Genomic DNA, 21,575 nt, shown 5'->3' on the forward strand with positions numbered 1-21,575 from the left:
TTTTATTTATGCCAAGGGGGCCGAATAACCTGATTTCTTATGCCCCATTCCACCTTGAGCACACACTTGCATGAATCCTCATTTTGTAAACATAATACCTTGCCTTCAAAGCAAGAGAATGCCTTTTCCACTGGCTTTTGTCGCTCCTTGCTTAAGGGGGAATTATTTTACATGGTTAACATTTAACAAGAAACTATCACCTCAAAAACACTGCATACTTGTATTTTATTCATTTATTTTTAAAGAAGTTGGATTAAGGATATATTGCTTTTAATTCCTGGGACATCTAGGAAGTAAAATCCCAGGAAATCCTATAATCTATTCTAAAATGAAAACCCCATCAAATCAGTATGCAAATGAGCAAATCATTCAAACATTAAAGTGCTTGCCTCCTTAGAAATCTGGAGTGCTGTTGGGGATGTGAGCCTCTGTGCCAGGATGTTTCTTTCCATTCGCCTAAATTTCCCTCTGCCTGATGTTCTTACCTGGATAACCTCAGGACCCCTTGGCCCCCCTCACTCACTGCTTCTGGGTCTTTGCTTTCCTGTCACCTCTTGGAAGGAGCCTCCCTAACCCCTACTCACCTCTCCCCTGTCATTCTGTACCCCTTAACTGAGTCACTTTTCTTCATGGGGCTGATCCCTCTCTAGCATTGCTATGGGCTTTCTGTCTGACCCCCAGAATGTGAGCTCCAGGAAGCAGGGGGCTGTGTTTTGTTCCTTCCTGTGTCCTCACCTCCTAGAGCAGTGCTGGCCCAGCCCAATATGGGCTCTTCATAAACACTGTCGTGTGGGTGATGGAGAGCACACTAAAGAAAAGATAGAGGCGAGCCACAGGAGAAAAGCAGGCATGCCTTTCTAGTTTGTGGAGGGGAGAAAGGCCAGGAGAGCTAGTGGCTTCACTGGCAGCCTCTCTGTAGGTAGGAGGAAGCAAGCTGAAGGAGAAATGTTGAGAGGAGAAAAGTATGCTGGGAAAACTGAAATTGCACAGAGGATGGGGTACCCCAGCCTTCCTCCCAGACTGAGGGATGAGGGGGCTGAAGGGAGCCTTTGGTCAACCCGTGTGTGCAATCTGACTGTGACCATTCGGACTCTGGGACAGTGGAGTTTCAATCTGTGCAGCACTCTCCCTCAGATTCAGCCAGTGGTGCGCAACTCTGTTATTCTAGTCTCTCAGCCCCATAGTAGGAGTAGGTGCTAAATATCAAAAAGCCCCTCAAAGAAGAGTCTCCTTTTTCTGTTCTTTTTAGCAGAGGAAAACTAATTATGAAAGCCAACACTAATACTAACCAAATCTTCATCCAAAAGAAAATTGCAGCAGCTATCAAAAAAATTTTCCTGTCCTCTCTTTAGCCTACTTCAGAAAAAATGGGTTTGGCAGCACGAGAGCAATGTCAATCCAGGATCTTTTCTTGGGCAGCTTTCTAGTTATGCCCAATGATGGTTCAGGAACGGAACAATTGCATTTACCATGAAGTGAGCAGACAACTTGGTCCAGTGTTTTACTTAACACAAAAGCTTAGTGCACATTCACAGCCCTCATGTTTAAAGTCTTCATGAGGCCAAAACCAAAATTAGCATCATAAATAAATACAAATCAAAGGACTGTCAAATACAGGTGAGAGGAGTATGGATAAAGGCCTTGGGCCTATATTTGGCATCACCCCACCAGTATCCTTCTACACAAAAGCCAGCATTTATTATCAAACATTGACCGTGTATCTAGAAACTTTACCCATGTTAACTCAATCTTCAACACAACCCCACAAGTAGGCACCATTAATATTCTCAGTTTACACCTCAGAAGTAATTTGCTGGAAACCATGTAGGTAGAAAATGGCACTGCCAGGATTTGAATCCAGAGGCCATGTGTTCAAGACAGAAACATGATCTAAATAAATGCTGATGTGCATACACCAGCTAAGCTGCAGTTGCACTTTCCAGCTCTATGGAGAAGGAACTCTTTGGGGGGAGGGCTTACCAGGGATTGAACTCGGGTACTCAACCACTGAGCCACACTCCCAGCCCTATTTTGTATTTTATTTAGAGACAGGGTCTCACTGAGTTGCTTAGTACCTCGCTTTTGCTGAGGCTGGCTTTGAACTTGAGATCCTCCTGCCTCAGCCTCCTGAGCTGCTGGGATTATAGGCGTGCACCACTGTTCCCATCAGGGAACTCACTCTTGAAAGCTCACAGTGGGGAGTTGTGACTGGGAAGCATGTGGACTGATGGGTACACCATTTGGAACACAGGACAATTTCAGGGTGCTTTTCTTACTGCATGCCAGGTAGATCCAGCTGTGAGCTCCGATTTCTCCAGCAGGACCACATCTTTCATCCCTGCTTTGGCCAGGTGATAAGCCAGACTCACACCAACACAGCCACCTCCAATTATCACTGTTTCTGCTCTGTCTTTCCATTTTGTTTCGGTAGGCAAAGGTGGATTTTCCTCTCTGAAATACAATTGTTTAAAAAATAGTAACTTTACTCAGCCTACAGTAGCTGTAGTTTGGGTCTAGGTTTCCCTTATCTGTTTCCCCAGTACTGTGAGTCACCTCATGAACACCTAGTGAATGTCCTCCTTTAACAAATCTGGAGTAGGAACCTAACTGGGTGAGGGAGAAGGGGACATTTGGGTTCCATTCCATATAATAATTCTAGAGCACTGTAGGTATATAACATAACCAAAGAAATGAACAGGTAGCTTCTCTCCACCAAAGAATCTAGAGAATAAATTTTCTTATTTTAAAAAAACCACACACATTTTATTATATGAAAAACTATAATCGCCCTGAAGTTTACACCTATAAATCTTGGATTACCTCCTCCCTCCCAGGCTGAAAAGAGCCAGATGGAGAAAAACAATCTGTATCATTAGATGTCCTCTCACCATGCATGAGCCCCTGTGTCTTTATTGCTCAGTGTTTAACATATGTATTTGCATATCTGTCTTCCTGGACCATGAGCTTCTTGAAGGAAGGAATGATGTCATGTTCCTCATTGATGCCAGCCCCTGCACAGCACCCACATCTAATATGTGTGTGGAATGAATATATACAATAACTATGGTGGTCGAGTCTGAATCTTCTATTGACCATGCTGTTCCCATATAAGTGCCCCAAAGAGTGCAATTCTAGTAAAGGTAGTCCTCATTAGCATAAAAGGATTTATTCATTGTTGCCACCGATTATGATTTTGTTACATACATTTTTTCCATTTGTTTGTCTCGTATTCATTCATCTAGTACTTCCTAAGTTCCTGCATGAACAGGGCACTCTGCTCCATAGCAATGATGAGCCAGATGGGGCATTGCCTCTGTGCTCTGAAGTTCACAACATAGTGGGAGAGAGAGTGGTTTTAGTATCTCCTGATTATTTCCTAACTCCACGGGCCTTCAACTGCAAGGAAGTGCTTTCCTTGGGCCCCTGTTTCTTTGTTGTTTATATTAATGTGAATTTATGAATATTCATTGCATTCAATGGGCTTTAATCTATTGCTATTTACCATTTATTTTAATATCAATTGTCCCAGATTTCATAAAAAAAAAAAAAAAAATGGTTCCCAGGTCCTTTTGACATGACTGCATTATTCCTGGAGTACTTCCTTATTTTCTGGTGCCAAAATATGTCCAAATACTTTTGTTTAGGTGGTTTTTAAATGACTTATAATTTTTTGTGTAAAAATAAAAATTATGCACATATGACCTGACTACTCTGCATGTGAGTCCATTTTTAATAGCCTGGAGATATCTTGTAGTTGAGTTGAAGCCATTATAGTAGTGACAAACAATAATAATTTCAAAGGATCTTTTTTGTGTGTTCAAAAGAAAGAATATGATTTCTTTTAGGACAGTAGCCATTTAAAACAAAAAGAATAAAGACCTTAAGATCAGGAAACCTGGATTTGAGCTCCCAAATCCTAGCTATTTTAGAAAAATTTAGATAAGGATCTCAACATTCCTTCAACTGCTGTGAAAGTTCAGTTTGGCAATATACGACAAAGTGTTATCAGATTTATAATATTCCTTCTGCCCAGCATTCCATAATGGAGTCAGACTACGCCGTAGAGTGTTTTTAAATTATAGCTTAATTAAATCTTAAATTTCTTCTGAAATAGTTAGAGATGGTTACAAATAAACTCAAAATCAAACAATAAAGTGGAAACCAGACAAAAAACAAACAAACAAACAACAACAACAACAAAAATGGCCACCCAGGTCACCAATCTTCTATATTAGAAATGGAAAATTTTAAATCATCTGTTGGACCAAGTACTTTCTAAAATCAACCATCTTCTTAATAGTTTGGGATTGGGTATTAAGAACATGCAATAGAAATAAAATCATCTAAATTTTGATTTGTTGCATATAAAACTATATGTTGCTAATGGATACAGCAAAATACATTTTGGATAGTCTTGAATAATACATTTTATCTAATCTGTTTTAAACAGATCAACTTGTTAAATTTCTATTTTATTTTGCACTAGATAAAGTATCATCATTGTTATAAGTACTTTTGTGATGTTTTACAGTTTACAAGACACTTTCACATGCAAATTATTTAAAATTTGCAGCAGTTCTGTGAGTTAGGCAGGGCAAATGTTACCCCACTTTATAGATGAGGAAACTGAAACTCAAAGTGTGAGATCACATGCTGTGTCACTGGAGGAGCAGGAAATGTGACTTGGTGGCTATTGTATTCCAAGCATCAGGGACAAGCCTAGCACATCACAGATACCCAGGGAATACTTATTGAATGAAAAGATAGATGAATGAAACTCAAAAGCAAATCTTTTGATTCCAGAATTTCAGATCATAGGATGTAAAATAAAAGTTTCATCAAATTTTAAGTGATACTAGTGAGCAGAACCATCTTGAAGCCATGAACAATCTGTCAACATAAGGAAGTCAAAAGATGCTCAGCATCACTCTGTTTAAATACAGATCAATTAAAATAAGAAAATACCATTGTCATCTACATACCAGATTTATCGAGGACAAAAAAAAAATGCTACTATAAGAACCAAGGAAGATGTAGTGAACAAACACACAATGGTAGAGGGTAGGTACATTCTTGACACCCATTTGGAGAATTTGTTGCTATCTTTCCATCTTTCAAATGTACATAACCCCTTCCCTAACAATTTCACTTTAAAAAAATCAGTTCTATAGATGGATTCTCACAAGTGTCCAAAATTAAGAATTTCACATGTATTTTATTTGCAGTAATAAAACTGGAAACAATCTATTAGCAAATAGATTGCTTAATCATATTACAGAATATCAACAGAATGGAAAACTATGCAGCCATTAAAAAAATAGGAAACCATTATGAACTGATCTAGAACAATTCCCAAGACATAATGGTAATTGCAAAAGGGTATAAGTAGACCAAAGAATACACACGCACTGACTTTTGCCTACACAGAGACCATCTCTGGTTAACAGTAACAGCTATTGGCTGGGTCGAGCAACTAAGGCAGGAAAGACTTTGCACAGATACTTTCTGATACTGTTTCACTTTGTAACGAATAGATAATTCAAGGAGAAATCCCCAAAACCCATTTCTTGGAAGTCAAAACCCTCCAAACTTCAGACACTGCCTTGGCCCCTGGCTCCCACCCCAGCAGCCTCCCAGCCACCGGCTTTGGTGCAGGCGGAGCCCCACTCACCCTTCCCGGCGGGAGACCCAGCGCGGGCGCCCGAGGGAGTCCCGCAACCCGCAGCTCAACAGCTGGAGGCCCCGCAGCCGCTGCGCGCTGGGGCGGAACATGATGAGGCCCAGGCAGAGCCCAGGCTGAGGGTGCAGGGCACCTGCTGCGAAGCCACCAAGCTCCGCTAGGGCAGGCGGCGGCGGTCGGACCCTCCCCCGGGGAAGGGGCGGGCTCCTGGCGGCCGCGCACAGGGAGACCCGGCGCCGGCGCCGCAGAGTCCTGGCAGGATGGCACCAGCCGGAGTTCCCCGGGCCAAGAAGGTAAGTGTCCCTACTTCTTCCTCGCGGAGCCCCTGGCTGCTGACTCGGAGTGACTCAATATAAACCCCTCCCCGTCCCCGGCCAAGCGCCAGTCTGGACGGCTCCGAGCCTCAGTTTACCCGATCGCCAGGCGATTAACACGGAGATTTTTCCGGGTTTCGGGCCCTGCAGAGAGTGCTTTCCACAGAGTGTCTCTGCGTCTTCCCAATTAGCCCTATTTTACTGGTGAGGAAACTGAGACGCAGGGACTCAGGCGACCAGCTCAAGGTCACTGATGTTGGAGGGGGATTTGAGGTCTAACTGAGAAGGTGCACGTTTTCCTCCCTCAAGGGACCTGTACCCACTCACTAACCCTTCTGGGGTCACCTGTCCCAGACCTCCTTGGAGTTTCCCTTACATTTTGGCAAAGGCATCAACCTGGCCCTGCCAGTCACTCCGCTGTCCTGAAACCAGTCCTGTGGAAGGACACCACGCTAGTAGCAGGTGGGCTGTGTGGGGTCCCCAGCTCCTGGCCCCTTTCAGGATGTGGTGGATGTTGACTTTATTCCCCCACAAAGTTGGGAATGTGTGGGGAGGGAGAGGACGACTAAACAAAATTAGAAAGGGTATTAATTTGGAGGAAGGGCATGCTTAGGATCCTTCAAAGAGACCCACCTGAGCAGAATAATTCAGAACGCAGGAGGATCACATAGCCCTGGGAATATGCACCACTGGCTTACTAATATTAAAAAAAAAAAAAATAGGGCCGGGTGTGGTGGTGCACGCCTGTAATCCCAGCAGCTCTAAAGCCTGAGGCAGGAGGATTCCTGGTCCAAAGCCAGCCTCAGCAAAAGTGAGGCACTAAGCAATTCAGTGAGACCCTGTCTCTAAATAAAATACAAAATAGGGCTGAGGATGTGGCTCAGTGGTGGAGTGCCCCTGAGTTCAATCTCCCGTACCCCTCACCCCCAAAAAAATAGGCCAACATGCCCTGCAATAGGGGACTCCAAGTAAACTGAATTTCAGTCACTTAACAAAATACCAGGCAGCTAATGAAACAAGCAAGTATGAGACAGGAAGAGTGCTTTGACAATGTTGTTAGGAAGGTATATCGCAGACCAGTCTCAACTAGGTAAAAGCATTTATATACCTGCTGTCAGGGAGGACACAACAATGATAATAGTTATGCAAGATATAGAAACTGATGTGTTCTGATTATAAAAATTAAAATATGGGCATCGAGGGAAATAATGTTAATGAAAAGACAAAGAAGCCAAGAACATCGTGCTGATTTTTTTCTCTTTCCTAATGCCTTGTTCATTTTTGCAGTTCATTTTCTTAAAAGGGTCCCTATTCAATTCCTTCAAGCTCTCTGTTCCTGCAACAACAGAGATTATCACTTGCTAATCTACATTAATGTATACCTGGGAACGGACTTATATCTGCGCTCTGCTCAGCTAATGAGTGAGGAGACTCCATTTAATTGCCACAGAGAATTCTTTTAATTCTTAAAACAAAAAGAGCAGTCCTGCTGGTGATTCCAAGCAGATGGAGCTGATATTGTAGGCAGATTGGGTCTTCTGGCCACCCTCTACCACAGGGTGAAGTTGGTTTCCTCCTCTGAGTATGAATAACCTTGAAGCAGATCTTAAATCATAGGTATTGATATCTGCAAAAGACACACATAAATGCACCCCAGAGCTCACTCTCAGATCCAAAGTGGGCTCACTGCCAAACTGAAGGATGAATTGAAAACAGAAATGCACTGCAAAATTGACAGTGCTCTTAATTTTACATAGTTCTGTTCTTGTCATTCTTAAAGCTGTCTCTAGACTATACTGGTATACTAATAAATTGAGGTGGTAAGGATAATAGAGAAAGGAAGGCTAAAATGTTCTGGATTCAAATCTTGATGATTTAGTTATTTTGCTATGGCTCTATAGAAAAAAATAGCAAATTTAAAGTATTGGACAAACACACCTAGATAACAGATGAAAATGTTTTTCCTTGACTCAGTATCTTAAAGAAAGTAAAAATATGTACTATAATTTTCTTAAAGCCCTAACTAATTTTTCTGTTAAAGTGTGACTGTCTTTTTGTCTTCAGGGCCAAAATTCTGGCATATGTGAAACAGCTGACATTTTCAAAATAGCCCTGTCTCTCTAGTAAATAGTCAGCACCACTGATTAAGGATCTCCTCTTTGTTAAGTGCTAGAAGAAGTAGTAAGGACATAGACAAAAAAGATTTGCCACCTGTCTTCATGCATCACACAAACAAAGTAGGAAACAGGCAAGTAACCAGATGTTGCAACTCAGGAGGATTCAGGGATAGAAGATACCAAAGTTAAGTAGGACACAGGGAAGGGCAATCACAAACAGGACTGGTCCGGTGAGGCTCTGCTCAGGCAGCAACGGAAGACTGTTCCAGGTGGAGTGGATTGCATGAGAGACCATTGCAGTAATCAAATGGCTGACATGATGGGTATAGAAATGCTTTATAGATATACTTGTTTTAACCTTGTGGGAGACTAACCTATGACATCAGAATAATGTTCTTCCCATCTAGAAGTGTTTAGTTGCAACATTAAATTTAATTTGTAACTTGGTTAACTCAGAGGTTTATTTTTCTCACCCCCCCCCCACCAGAAGAGGTCTAAAGATGGGCAATCCATGGCTGCTGCAGCTACTCAAGGATGTTGTTAAAAAGCCAAGCTCGTGCCACCCGTTGGATCCACCAGCCTTAGCATGTAGCTTTCAGCAGCAAGGGTTCAAGATAGCTGTAGCCCCAGGCATTATATTGATAGTCTGTCAGGAAAGAGAGAGAGACAAGATGGAAGAGAGTAGACATCGATATCAGGAAAGCAGAAATTTCCCAGAAATCCTTATCTGTTTTCTACTTATGTCTCATTGGCCATTTCTGTATCACCAGGCCACGCCCAACATCAAGGGAGCTGGGATTTTTTTTTTTTTCAGTTGAGGACATTGTCTCCCCCCACAAAATACATTGGCAAGAAAGAGAGAGAATGTACATTAATTAGGAAACAACCAGTGTCACCACAAACATGTGAAAAACCAAAATAACTATCAGGGAATTGGCACCTCAGGATAATTTGAACCAGAGTACATACTGAGAAAAAAACATTCACAGTCCTTTGCACAAAATAAGCATCTGGATAGTATATTCAATCTTTTTGAAGCACCATGAGATATCATTTTAGCATAACTAGAGCTCAAAGGACACAATACAACCTTTTCTAAAATTAGAAATTGCTTCTTTTTTCAAGGGCAGGGGGGTGAGACAGGGAGAGCTTAGGTGATTTCTGGTTCTCTTCTGCAGGGTATTTTAGAACGTCTGGACGATGGGGAAGTTGTGATTGGGGATGGCAGCTTTCTCATAACTCTGGAGAAGAGAGGCTACGTGAAGGTTGGGCTCTGGACTCCCGAAGCAGTGGTAGAACATCCAGACGCAGGTCAGTGCACACATCACCCAAGAGTGTTTATCTGAGTGACATTTTGTTTAAATCTGATTGAGAGAAAAATTAAGAACCAAGAACCAGTGTTTCTGAGGACTGTTTCTGTTGCAAAATTGTCTCCAAGATGTGGAGACATTGGTAGTATGTTGTCTAAACACATAGAAGAAAATGGCCGGTCTCTCCCTCTGCCCCTCAATTGTTCCCTCTCTCTCTCCCTCCTCTTTCTCATGCATACATGCATGCCCACACTTACTCATTTACATCTTATTGTACAGGCAGTGCTTAAATACATATTTTAGTAGTTGTCCTATGATATTTACCTTGTAGATACTTAAAAGCTTTCTTAAATAGCAAAAGTTGTTTCTGCTTCAGATTCATCCTCCCAACTGATGTGCATACTTTAACAGTGTATATATAGTAAGAATGGTTAATGGCAGTTAACCAGCTTAACAGAGGACAGACAACCAGGTTCTAGAGATGAAAGGGCAAAGTTTTACACTATTTTCCTACTAAAGAAAGTGGAAAAAAAAAAAAGAGAGGTAGAAACTGTGATGGGATTGGTTGATTATGCCAAATTAGAACTTGTGTGTGTTTTGATGCTGCTGTTGTTGTTTTGTTTTTTGTTCTCCTAAATTAAGGTTGGAAAATTAGGGCAAAGAATGAAACATGAAAAAAAAAAAAAAAGAATAAAAGCTGGAAATGAAATTTGTGAGTTGCTCTGATTTAATGCATATATGCAGAAAAACCTAGGGTCCTGTGTTGGTTCTTTCACTGACCACCCACAAGTCAAGGGACTTGTCTAAAGTCATAGACTTAGACAAGTACCTTGACCTCTCCAAGGATCTGTTTCTTCCTCTGTCACATGGGTACAGGACATGGACTAGTGATGAGGACTAAGGAGTTAACCCATATGAAATGCCCAGTGTATCTTCAGTACCCAATGGCCATTCCCATTATTTCACAGATGTTTCCAGAAAGTGAAGTTTTCTGACCCAAGAACTTGTTCTTTATTTTGGAAGGTCTTTTTGCTAAACCAGGAAGAAAGTATTGAAATAGCCAAGATAAGGATATGGAGAGGGGGCAAAGACAGGAAAGATAGAGAAAGGGATGATTTTCTGGGAAGCCCAGGAAATTATTCAGGCTTTCAGGGGTCCCCCCAGTGCTCGCTGTTGACTTGGCCTGTGGTAGGTGCAACATACCCATTCGGCTCTCTCTGAGTTTCCTGGTTGTACTTTGGGCCACCAGCACTGACTGCAATAGAACGGCAGCATCCTTCACAACACTCGTGTCCGAATAAACCCCTCGAGACCAAGAGATCAAGGGACCAGGGACCATGGGCCAACCAGGGCTTCATCTCTACAAGTGACTGCACCAGGCCTTGAGGTCGATCAACTGGAGAGTATAGGGCTTCTTCATATGACAGATCCAGTCCTAGAATTCACTAACTTAAGCTTCAGCTTTTTATTGGTTCTGGGTTTGAAACTGGGTCTGGTTGAAAGAGATGGGGGTGAGTGCACTACAGCAGCTGCTGAAAATGAGAGCTTCTGTAGCTTTCATTTTTTTAATTTCAATTTAAAATAAAACAATTACTTTGTAGTTCGTCAGCTTCACATGGAATTCTTGAGAGCAGGCTCGAATGTCATGCAGACGTTCACCTTTTCTGCCAGTGAGGACAATATGGAAAGCAAGGTAAATTCTAACTGGGGTACAGAGGGGAGGGAGCTTCTCCAATAAGCACAACCTCTTCATGGGAATTGACCTGATGTATTACCACACCCCATTACAAAATCCACAGGCAGGATCTAGCAATTCATTATTTTATACACATTTATATGAAATAAAGAAGTTTTTTCGGCCCCTTTTGGTGAAGGAGGGAACGGGACCAGACAGAACAGGCCATTGGAAGATCAGAGCCGTCCTGTCTTTTTTGAGAAAGAACACTTTGTAGATGAGTCATTCACCTCATTTCAATGATGTTCATTTCTGCCATGTCTGTCTGGAGACAGGCCTCCTGAAGAATACTGCATTGGCCTAGGAGTGAGAAAAATTGAGTTTGATGTCCAACTTTGCACCTATTGGCTGTGTGACTTTTTGTGATCGTTGACTTTCTCTCTGCACAATGGGAATAAAGATAGAGCTTATGTCCATACCCCAGTGGGGAAGAGTAGATGGGATGAAGGGTGTGGAAGTACAGTGAAACAGTCTGCAAATATAAATTGTTAATAGTTGCAAATGTTAACATTCCCTCATTCATTTAACAAACCAACACTTATTGGCTACCAATAAGAGTTATAGCCGATGGTTGTAGTCCAAGTACTATTGTTATGGTCCAGTATCTATGCTAGTTACAAAGATGATACAAAAGCATGGACCATATTCTAGAGAGGCTTTTGATCAAGTGTGGGAGGTGAACAAATAAACAGTTGTTCAAATTCAGTGTGGTAAGTACAATAATGGAAATATAAGGGCACCAGTTACAGAGGAGATTGTACCCCACTCTGCTCATCTTCTCATATTCCAGTTTAAATAATTAGTTGATAAGCTTGTACTCAACCTTTATTGTTCATTATATTTTACATTTCAAATGCTCTCTAACACCAGTGGGAAGCTGTAAACGCTGCCGCCTGTGACCTCGCCAGGGAAGTGGCTGACAAAGGTGACGCTCTGGTGGCTGGGGGGATCTGCCAAACATCAGTGTACAAACAGCACAAGGACGAAGGTAGAATTAAGAAGCTTTTTCGACAACAGCTAGAGGTTTTTGCCAGGAAAAATGTGGACTTCTTGATTGCAGAGGTAATCTAGTGTTGGAAGAAGATTAAACCTGTTTTTCGTGTGTGTAACTATGTAACCTTTAACTTCCCTGAGGGAATTGGACAACCTTATGGTCTCATTTCCTCCATGTGGATGGTCAAAGGTCTGTTGAAATTCACTGTGGCCCAGGCCAACATTCTCTTACTTGTATGCCAGGTCCTCTGTGAGGCCAAGGCTAAATCCTCTGACCGTAGCCTTTGGTTCTCTAAAGTGTAAGTGGTTGCAGTGGCTAATTTAGGGCACCCTACAGTCTGAAAAAGAGGAAGAGGACAGTGACTCCCAAGGACAAGGCCAGGCTGAAAGGTGACTTGTGGGGTCTAAAGACAGCAAGGGAGAAAAGCTACAGAGGCATTTGGCTGCTCGGGGTTATCCAGGCCCCACCATTAGTTCTCAACACTGAGAAGCTTCCTTCGCCCCCTCCATCCATGCCTTGCTCTCTCTGCCTCTCTGCTTCCTTTCAACCTATAAGATGTGAGTGACACTTTGAAGACAGAATCAGTAGGCATTGATCATGGATTGGACATGAAGGTCCAGAACCTTCTCTTCCTTTCACCTCTAAAAAGAAAGCCCTCTTTCCCCATTTCCCTACACAACTACTACTGCCAGAAGTCAAGCCCTCAACCCAGTTCTTTACCCCATACAAGAAAACAGCAACCCAGCAATTACTTCCCCCATAACTCCACTCACTCTAGGGCAAACCCTGCCTCATCAATCTCCCCAAGCCCAGTGTCACCCAAGCCTGAGCCGCATGGAATCTGCAGAGACTCGAAAACTGCCCTAGAGGTTCTCCAGATGGGTAGGAACACAACTTGCTGATTTAAGAACCTGTCTTTTGATTCTATCATTCCTCATACAATACTTCTGCAGACTGTGTTTCTAAGCCAATAGGGAAGGAACAGGAGGTTTTCAATTAGCTTTTCTCCAGTTACCTAAAGCTCATTTTGGGGATTGTGGCACTGAAGGGGGTTCCTACAACCGATGTGGGTTTACCAGAAATGGCGTGGCCACCAATGGCAAGGAAATAGAGTAGCTCTCTCTTCCACTCTGCATTTGATCTTCTCATCGGTGGACAATAATTCCTCTCCTACTTTCTGAACACTTATGAATATATAACTAGAAGTGAATCTGAAAGTATTTTAATTATAATATATGATAAGCTATTTATTTTTCAGAGATTATTCCAGTTCCATAAAAGACAAGCCCAAAATTTTTAAGTAAATTTTTTTTTCTTCAAAATCATTATTTTTTAAAAAAAAAAACTTATGATTGTGTGGGTTGTTTTGGTTTTCTGATTGTTTGTTTGTTTTGGTATCAGCAATCGGTACCAGAGGTGCTTAATCACTGAGCCACATCCCCAGCCCCTTTAATAAATAAATAAATAAAGTAATTGGACACAATACCTTTACTTTATTTATTTATTTTGTGACAGGGTCTCACTAAGTTGCTTAAGGCCTTGCTAAATTGCCAGAGTTGGCCTCAAGCTTGCAATCCTCCTGTCTCAGCTTCCCAAGTCACTGGGATTACAACCATGAGCCCCCACACCTGGCTTGTGTGCATGTTTTACTTATGGTCATCATTTCACTGAATAATTATCCCTGAATGAAAATCTATATATCATTATTGAAGAAATTAAAATACTTACTCGGAAAGATATTCTTTAGCTAGTGTGCTGTAAACATATTCCTTAGCAAGTTTTATTGCACATATTTGATCATTTTTATAACCATTTTGCAACATCTGTGTTCTACAATTCAAAATCTGCTTTAGTTTTGACTAATAGAAAAAGTGACATTTCTCTTAGTATTTTGAGCATGTCGAAGAAGCTGTGTGGGCTGTGGAAGTCTTAAAAGAACTGGGGAAACCTGTGGCAGTTACCATGTGCATAGGCCCAGAGGGAGACATGCATGATGTGACACCCGGAGAATGTGCCGTGAAGCTGGGGAAGGCAGGTAACTTGGACCTATGATGTGACAGGCAACTCAGTTGTTGTTTATGAAATTTAACAGTGTTTGCTTATTATAGTGAGAGTAATAAAAGACTAAAAAGGAAATAAAAGGATTAGCTGGAATCAGTTTCTTTAGCTGTCTTGGGACAGCTGATCTCTAAGGTAGCTTCTAACTATTAAAAAAAATAGACAAATAAATAATAAAATGTAAAAGTTCTTCTATTTCCTCACACAGGAGCTAACATCATTGGTGTGAACTGCCGATTTGGGCCCTGGACCAGCTTGCGGACGATAAAGCTCATGAAGGAGGGCCTTGGGGCTGAAGGGCTGAAAGCACACTTGATGATACAGTCCCTGGGGTTCCACACACCTGACTGTGGCAAAGGAGGGTTTGTGGATCTCCCAGAATACCCTTTTGGTAAGCTCAAGCACGTATAGAGGTCCTTGTATTTCTTGTGATAAAATTCAAATTAATAGAATAAAAACTATGCTATAGTTTTATAAGACTGCATAAGGCAAAAATATTTGATGTTGTTCAAATATGAGTTTTTTTCTGGGAGGGGTGGAGTTCTGGGGATTGAACTCAGGGGCACTCAACCACTGAGCCACATCCCCAGCCCTATTTTGTATTTTATTTAGAGACAGGGTCTTTCTGAGTTGCTTAGCAACTCACTTTTGCTGAGACTGGCTTTGAACTCTCGATCCTCCTGCCTCAGCCTTCAGAGACACTGGGATTATAGGCGCACGCCACTGCGTCCAGCTAAAGCTTATAGCTTTTTAATTGGGAAAAAAAATGCTCAACAGAGCATCTATCATTTAAAAATGGGGAGAGTAACAGAAATACTATAACTGTTGTATTACAGCCCTGGAGCCCAGAGTTGCAACCAGATGGGACATTCAAAAATATGCCAGAGAGGCCTACAACCTGGGGGTCAGGTACATCGGTGGGTGCTGTGGATTTGAGCCCTACCACATCAGGGCAATTGCAGAGGAGCTGGCCCCAGAAAGAGGATTTCTGCCACCAGCATCAGAAAAACATGACAGCTGGGGGAGTGGTCTCAATATGCACACCAAACCCTGGATTAGAGCAAGGTAGGATTCTTTTAAATTAACCTTATTATTGTTTTAAAATCTCATTTTATTTATTGTTGTTAAGACTGTGTATACACATAGTAATGAAAATTCAAAAAGTATATAAATGTTTAAAATTAAAAAGAAGATATCCTCCACCCTGATGCCATTACCTTTTCCAAAGTCGTCCTACTCTGTGCAGCTGGCCTAACAAAATACCATAGACTATGTGGCTTATAAACAACAGAATTCTATTTCACAGTTCCAGAGGCTGAGAAATACAAAATGAAGGTCTCAGAATATCCAGTGTTTGGTGAAGGCCTGCTTTCCCATAGATTGTGCCTTCTTGTTGGGTCCTTACATGGTAGGGAGGGAAAGGCAAGCTGTCTGGGGTCTCTTTCATAAAAGTACTAATCCCATTTGTGGGAACTCAATTCTTATAACCTGATCATTTCCCAAAGAGTGCACCTTCTGATGTGATCACATCTATGATTAGATTTCAATATATGAATTTGGAGCAGGGGGGACACAAATATTCAGACCTGTAAGCACACAGGTAGCCTGCTTGTCTTTTGTTTTCTGAAGTCTTGTACCTCTGCTTTCTTGTTTTATCGATTTTAAGTGGTAATTCTTGATAACCCTCTATAAAAGCTGAAGAATCTAAGTCTCATAATCCACCCCTTCCCCCCATTCTCTCCTTTCCAATTTTGATTCATTATGTTTTTGTTTCTTCTTTTGATTGTCTTGTTAAATTAAAATGATATACTAGTCGCCTATTTTTAATCCATCATTATAAGGCAGGCTCTCTTCACTCCACTCTATAAAATAAGAATTGATTCACTTCTCTCTACTCAGTGCTGTTAAAAATTTAATCCATTTTGTACTTCTTTATTCATTTTTGAACTAGCTTCCCCATCTATATTTTAACTCCTTTAAGTTATACCAGTACTTTTACATCATCAAGGCTTATAACCATTATGTTCTGTTCTGTAATTATATAAAGTCTTCCAAGGCTTGTCTGTAGGTTGACTCCAAAATGTAAAGCCAGTGAATAACATTTACAATATTACCATACTTGTCATGCTAAATAGCAGGACTGAAATTTATTTTTATCTCCCCTTTTTCTTTAAACTTGATCAACAGGTGAACTCTTTCCTTTGTCACACACAATGGAAAATACTGACATGCCCCAGGAATTCTCTGAGTAGACCTAGGCAATAGAAATCCCCATCATCACATTATTTAACAGACACTGCCTCAACTCTGTAATTAAAGAGTGTTCAGTTCCATGTGGAATCAAAACTAGGAATCAGCTTTCAAACTTAAAACTTCTTTGGGGCCTGGGGGTCTTGCTCAGTGGTAGAGCACGGGGGCTCTGGGTTCAATCCCCAGCAAGGCAGGGTGGGGGAGTGGTGGCAAACACTGTCTGTCAGAAGCCTTGACAGGCAGGAAGACAAGAAAGGCCAAGGTGGGTCCTTCTCATTTTCTGCCTTATGCTTCCAAACCTCCCTTTCCATCTGCTAACCATCGTTTCTGACTTCTTCAGATTTGGAGTAAAAGGAAGAAGAATGTAAAGGGGTTACCCCTATCATCATTTGATTGGCACCCTAATAGAGACTGCATTCTCAGAGTCTGGCCCATCTCCTTGAATGCTTTTGTGGTTCTTCAGAACCTTCCACTAGAAACTGGGGTCTATATTCTCATGCCATAGGCATTTGCCTCCAACTGCTACTTCCTCCTCAGACTGGCTGTCCAGCAAGTCACTGCATATACATTCCTTTTGGGATCCCATTGTCCTTCCTGGTGATTCTCTTGAAACTAGATTTTAGCTAGGTCTAGACTGGCTCTCTCACTTTCATCAGGTTCAAATGGCTCCCACCTTCCTTTAAACAGACAAGCTCTGAAAATATAGTCTGATGCTAATTTACAACCCCAGCACCCTCTTTGCTCACAAGCAAAATAGCTAGCCCGATGTTCTTTTGTGATCTAGATTTCCCAGTGTAGGTGAGTCATCAGACAGGTTCGTGGCCACTTACCTTGATGCATCTATGGAGTGTCTATTTTGCAACTACCTTTAATACCAGTTATCTATCATATCGTAAGACTTCCAATCTAATACCCTGTTACAGGGGTGATTTTACATTCACTGCAGAACTAAAAGATATACATGAGACCACGGAGAAAGAGGAATAATCCTGTTTTATAAAACTTGAGCTACTTGGAGAATGTTCCAAGCATCAAAGTCAAATGGATCCTCTTCTCTATCATCTGTTGTCCAGATCATACCATACTTCAATTTGCTTCATAGTTGACTTTCTTTGTACTTGTACATTTGGTTTTCTAGGAATTTCTAATAATCTTTCTTTTTCATTGCTGAAGGAAAAATTATAGGCCTTCACCTTCTCTGAGGTCTTCCAGTTTCTAAATTATAATATTTGTTACAGTCAATCGTTTTATTATTAAAGACATTTTTCTTGGGGCTCCCCTAAATTACTGTTCTGTTTTGTCTGTCTAACTCGTTCTCGCTTTCTCTCATGTATGTACTTTCTCTCTCTCTCTCCCATAAATATTACATATATATCACATAAAATGCACAAAATATATGAAGATTGTCATTGTAATACCATCTCTTTTCCATTTTTTAGAAACCAGTCATAGCTTCTGCTGTCTTCTCTCTACTCAGTGCTGTTAAAAATTTAATCCATTTTGTACTTCTTTATTCATTTCAGTGAGATTTGAAATGGTATCCATTTTTGAACTGGAACAATTTTCCTAATGTAAATTATTTAGAGTATAAAAATGGGCAAGACATTGCTTAGCTGAAACTTTTTTCTGTGAGATATATTTATCAGAGAACATGTTTTCTATAGGTATCATATTTAGAAAAATATACAAAATGTAAATATAGTTAAAGGTGAAAAGCATACTTTGGTAGTTATTAAAATAGTTTAAATAAGTGAAGAACAGTTTACTTTATCATCCCCTAGGAACTCTTAAAATTAGTTAGCCATTGAAATTAAAACATTATTCTGTAAACTAAAGCAAGACATTCCTGCACCATGAACTCCAAACCTACTGATGTTATTTGTAGAAGTTTATGATTTCACAGAAAGCCATATAAACCCCTGATTTCTGAAATTTCAACCTTCTGAAAATATTGATTTTTTTCATTGTTTTGCAAGTAAAGTGGAAAAAAACACTAAAAATATATTTAACACCAAGGTCTGTGACCAGGAACCTTGTACTCTTCTTTCTTTGTCTAAGAGCAAGGAACAAACACTGACAAAGTGGTGTGAATTCTGTTCCTAGTTACTTTTTTGAAGAATCCGACTTTGCTCATTACATTAAAAACTGTCTCACTTACTTCTCATTGCATTAAAATATTAAGTTGATTTAGAAGACCTCTTTTAGAAATTTTTAATGAATATAATTCATCAAAACATATAAAGTTAAAATACATTGCCTTTTTCTGAAAGGTGGTATGAAACCTAATGATTTTTATGAGGATGGACATGTGGGAAAGGGCCATGGCATTAATGGACATCATTGTTCTGTCTGTAGAAACAAAAGTTCTACTTTAGCCTGATCATAGCCAAATTTAAAGTTTTAAAAATATATACATGTATGTATATATGCATATATGTGCACAAATGTACATCTATATGCATTTATATATAGGACATACTGGACTTATAAAATAAGTATGGATCTCTTAATTAATAATATATATTTTAAAATGCAGGGCTAGGAGGGAGTATTGGGAGAATCTGCTGCCAGCTTCAGGTCGACCTTTCTGTCCTTCACTATCAAAGCCAGACATTTAAAGAGAAGAGAAAGAAAACACTGAAATAACAGAACAGATGGAAATGGCCTCAAGCCCCCCGGACCTCAGCCTGCCCTGCCATCCCAGCTGCCCAGCAGCCACAGCACTGTAGTCCTTTCAGTTCAGGTTACTGCGACAATGGAGCTTCTGTTCAATGGATGTCTTGAGCAGGGTGCTGCAGGAAATGCAGAGTAAGAAGATCCCGTGTCCCCAAGTACCTACAGTCCAGTAATGCTGTGGTGCATTCTTTGGAACATCATCAAAAACAGACAAATTTTCTTTGAGGGTGAATTTGACATTTAAAATAACCAGAAGTCACTGAGAAGCAAGCCTAGTGAATAATTCATGTGCCTGAACTAGGCGCTTGAGGAAGGCAGAGGAATGCTCTAAAGCAAGATTCTGCTTTTCTTTATTGATTTGTATGATGGTTTCAAAGGCAATCACAGAATAAAAGATACAAAAAATGTTTTGCACAATAACAGGATTACTAAAATAAGTGTATAACTTTCCAAAGTGATTACTTTCAAAGGTAATCTTTACTGAAAGGTATTAGTTTCAAAAAATTTTTAAAATGTGTGTTTGTAATTATATATGGCTAGATTATAAACTATATAAGAAAAGAATCATGAAATGCACTTTCTATATGTGTTCTTATTTAACATCGTGTTAGGCATAATCATAGATACTCGATGAAGTACTTATTGCTGATTTTCTAAAAAAAAGTAAAAAGAGATAAACGGTTTTAGAACATTTTTTTTAAAGACAAGGTTCAAATTCATCTTGTTCTAATCTTTTCTTGACTTATGTTTACATTATTTACTGTGTATCTATTTCTCTTTACAATTTTGTATCAATTTGAGATGATGAATAAAATTTAAAATAATTTACCTTTTATACAGTTGGAATATATAAATTAGACGGACATGATTTGGAATCATAACAAATATTTATTATTTATTATGTTACAGACTCTCTCATGTATCACATATATATGTATGAGTACATATATATGTATTATTTATATATTTGTGTGTGTGTGTGTGTGTGTGTATTTCCTCACACACAGGGATTAAAACTGAGAGAGTACCAGGCATGGGCTCACACCTGTAATTTCAGTGACTCAGCAGGCTGAGGTAGGAAGATTGTAAGTTCTAGACCAGGCTCCTTAATTTAGCAAGACCCTCAGCAACTTACTGAGACCCCTGTCTCAAAGTATTAAATAAAAGAACTGGGGATGTAGCTCAATAGTGACTCACTCTTTCAAGATCACTTATTTCTTTTTAAAATACAGCTCTTTCATGGACAGTTATCCCATATATTAACCAGCAATCCACTTATCAAAATCCTCCACCTGTGGATTCAGATATTGAAATCTGAATACCCAAAGCAAACTTAAGGTTTCTTCCATATGTTAACTCTTAAAAATATTTGTTTTTTATTTTTTGGTGGTGCTGGGGATTGAACCCAGGGCCTTATGAAGGCTAGGCCAGTACTCTACCAACTGAGCTATATCCCCAGACCCAGATCTTCAAATTTTTTAAGATAGCTATTATAACTTTCCTATAACCACTCTTCCTCATTTCCTCCAAACTGAAAGACTGAGGCTTTTAAAATGTACTTTGCCATACACCATTTGCATGACATTAGATAGTAACTTAACCTTTTCTGCCTTAATTTCCTCCTCTGTGAAAAAAGGGTAACAAAAGAAGCGTCTTCATTGGGGGGCTTTGCAAATTAAATGAGACAACAAAATACTTAAAAGCAGCACTGGGGGCTGTGGCTGGGGCTCAGAGGTGGAGCACTTGCCTTGTACATATGAGGCACTGGGTCTGATCCTCAGTACCACATAAAAATAAATAAATGAAATAAATATATTGTGTCCATATACAAATAAAAATATTTAGAAAAAAACAACACTGGGAATATGGTAGATACTTATTGCACATCATACAGTGCAATGTAATTATGTGAGTTGGTTTCCAATCCCCCCATCCTCATTGTAGCTCTCTACTGGGCACACTCTGTGACAAAGCCTCTGGTTTTCATTGCTCTAGAGTGGACTTCTACCCAACAGTCACCTGCTTAGCACATTAAAATCATGTGAAGAGGGCAGTACCTGGTATTTCGAGAACAGTAAGAGTGGAACTGCTTTGGGAGGGGTGATCCTCCCCAGAGTCCCTTTGTTGGGTCTGCACCAGCACAAACTAAGACTTGCATCCAGTTTCGTACAGTCTGAAAGTGGTGCAATAAATAAAAATGAATTATATATGGTAGGTGGTAAGGAAGTGTTTTTAAATCTAAATCCATTGGCCCATGAAAAATGAAAATCAGTTGAGGCTCCTATTAACAAAAAGCAGCTCATTTAGACTTCTAGAAAGAGTAAAGGCCTTCATCAGCTTTCCAGATGGATAGTTGTAATATATGCAAAAACATAATTAAAATATATTCTTCAGAATGTGACAGTCTCAGGAGTGACATGGACTGAAAGATGTGAATAAGG

The 21,575-nt window shown here is 40.2% G+C and overlaps 2 protein-coding genes across 2 annotated transcripts in view; one reads left to right on the forward strand and one right to left on the reverse strand.

The window, feature by feature from the left end:
- Positions 1-5,772, reverse strand: part of Dmgdh (dimethylglycine dehydrogenase) — a 60,078-nt gene extending 54,306 nt beyond the window's left edge. Inside the window, exons 1-2 of the mRNA XM_026393263.2 lie at positions 5,672-5,772; positions 2,277-2,451 (exon numbers count right to left, since the gene is read on the reverse strand). Coding sequence (XP_026249048.1) covers positions 2,277-2,451; positions 5,672-5,772 — 276 coding nt within the window. The remainder of the gene's footprint in view (positions 1-2,276; positions 2,452-5,671) is intronic.
- Positions 5,773-5,928: 156 nt separating this feature from the next.
- Positions 5,929-19,887, forward strand: Bhmt2 (betaine--homocysteine S-methyltransferase 2). The gene is made up of 8 exons (XM_026393259.1): positions 5,929-5,973; positions 9,290-9,422; positions 11,023-11,114; positions 12,027-12,218; positions 14,038-14,185; positions 14,417-14,599; positions 15,045-15,273; positions 18,995-19,887. Exons 1-8 carry the CDS (start codon positions 5,941-5,943, stop codon positions 19,074-19,076), a joined length of 1,092 nt encoding a protein of 363 aa, XP_026249044.1. The 5' UTR covers positions 5,929-5,940; the 3' UTR covers positions 19,077-19,887.
- Positions 19,888-21,575: the final 1,688 nt, after the last annotated feature.

The sequence above is a fragment of the Urocitellus parryii genome, chromosome 1, assembly GCF_045843805.1.
Source record: "Urocitellus parryii isolate mUroPar1 chromosome 1, mUroPar1.hap1, whole genome shotgun sequence".
Taxonomy (NCBI): Eukaryota; Metazoa; Chordata; class Mammalia; order Rodentia; family Sciuridae; genus Urocitellus; species Urocitellus parryii.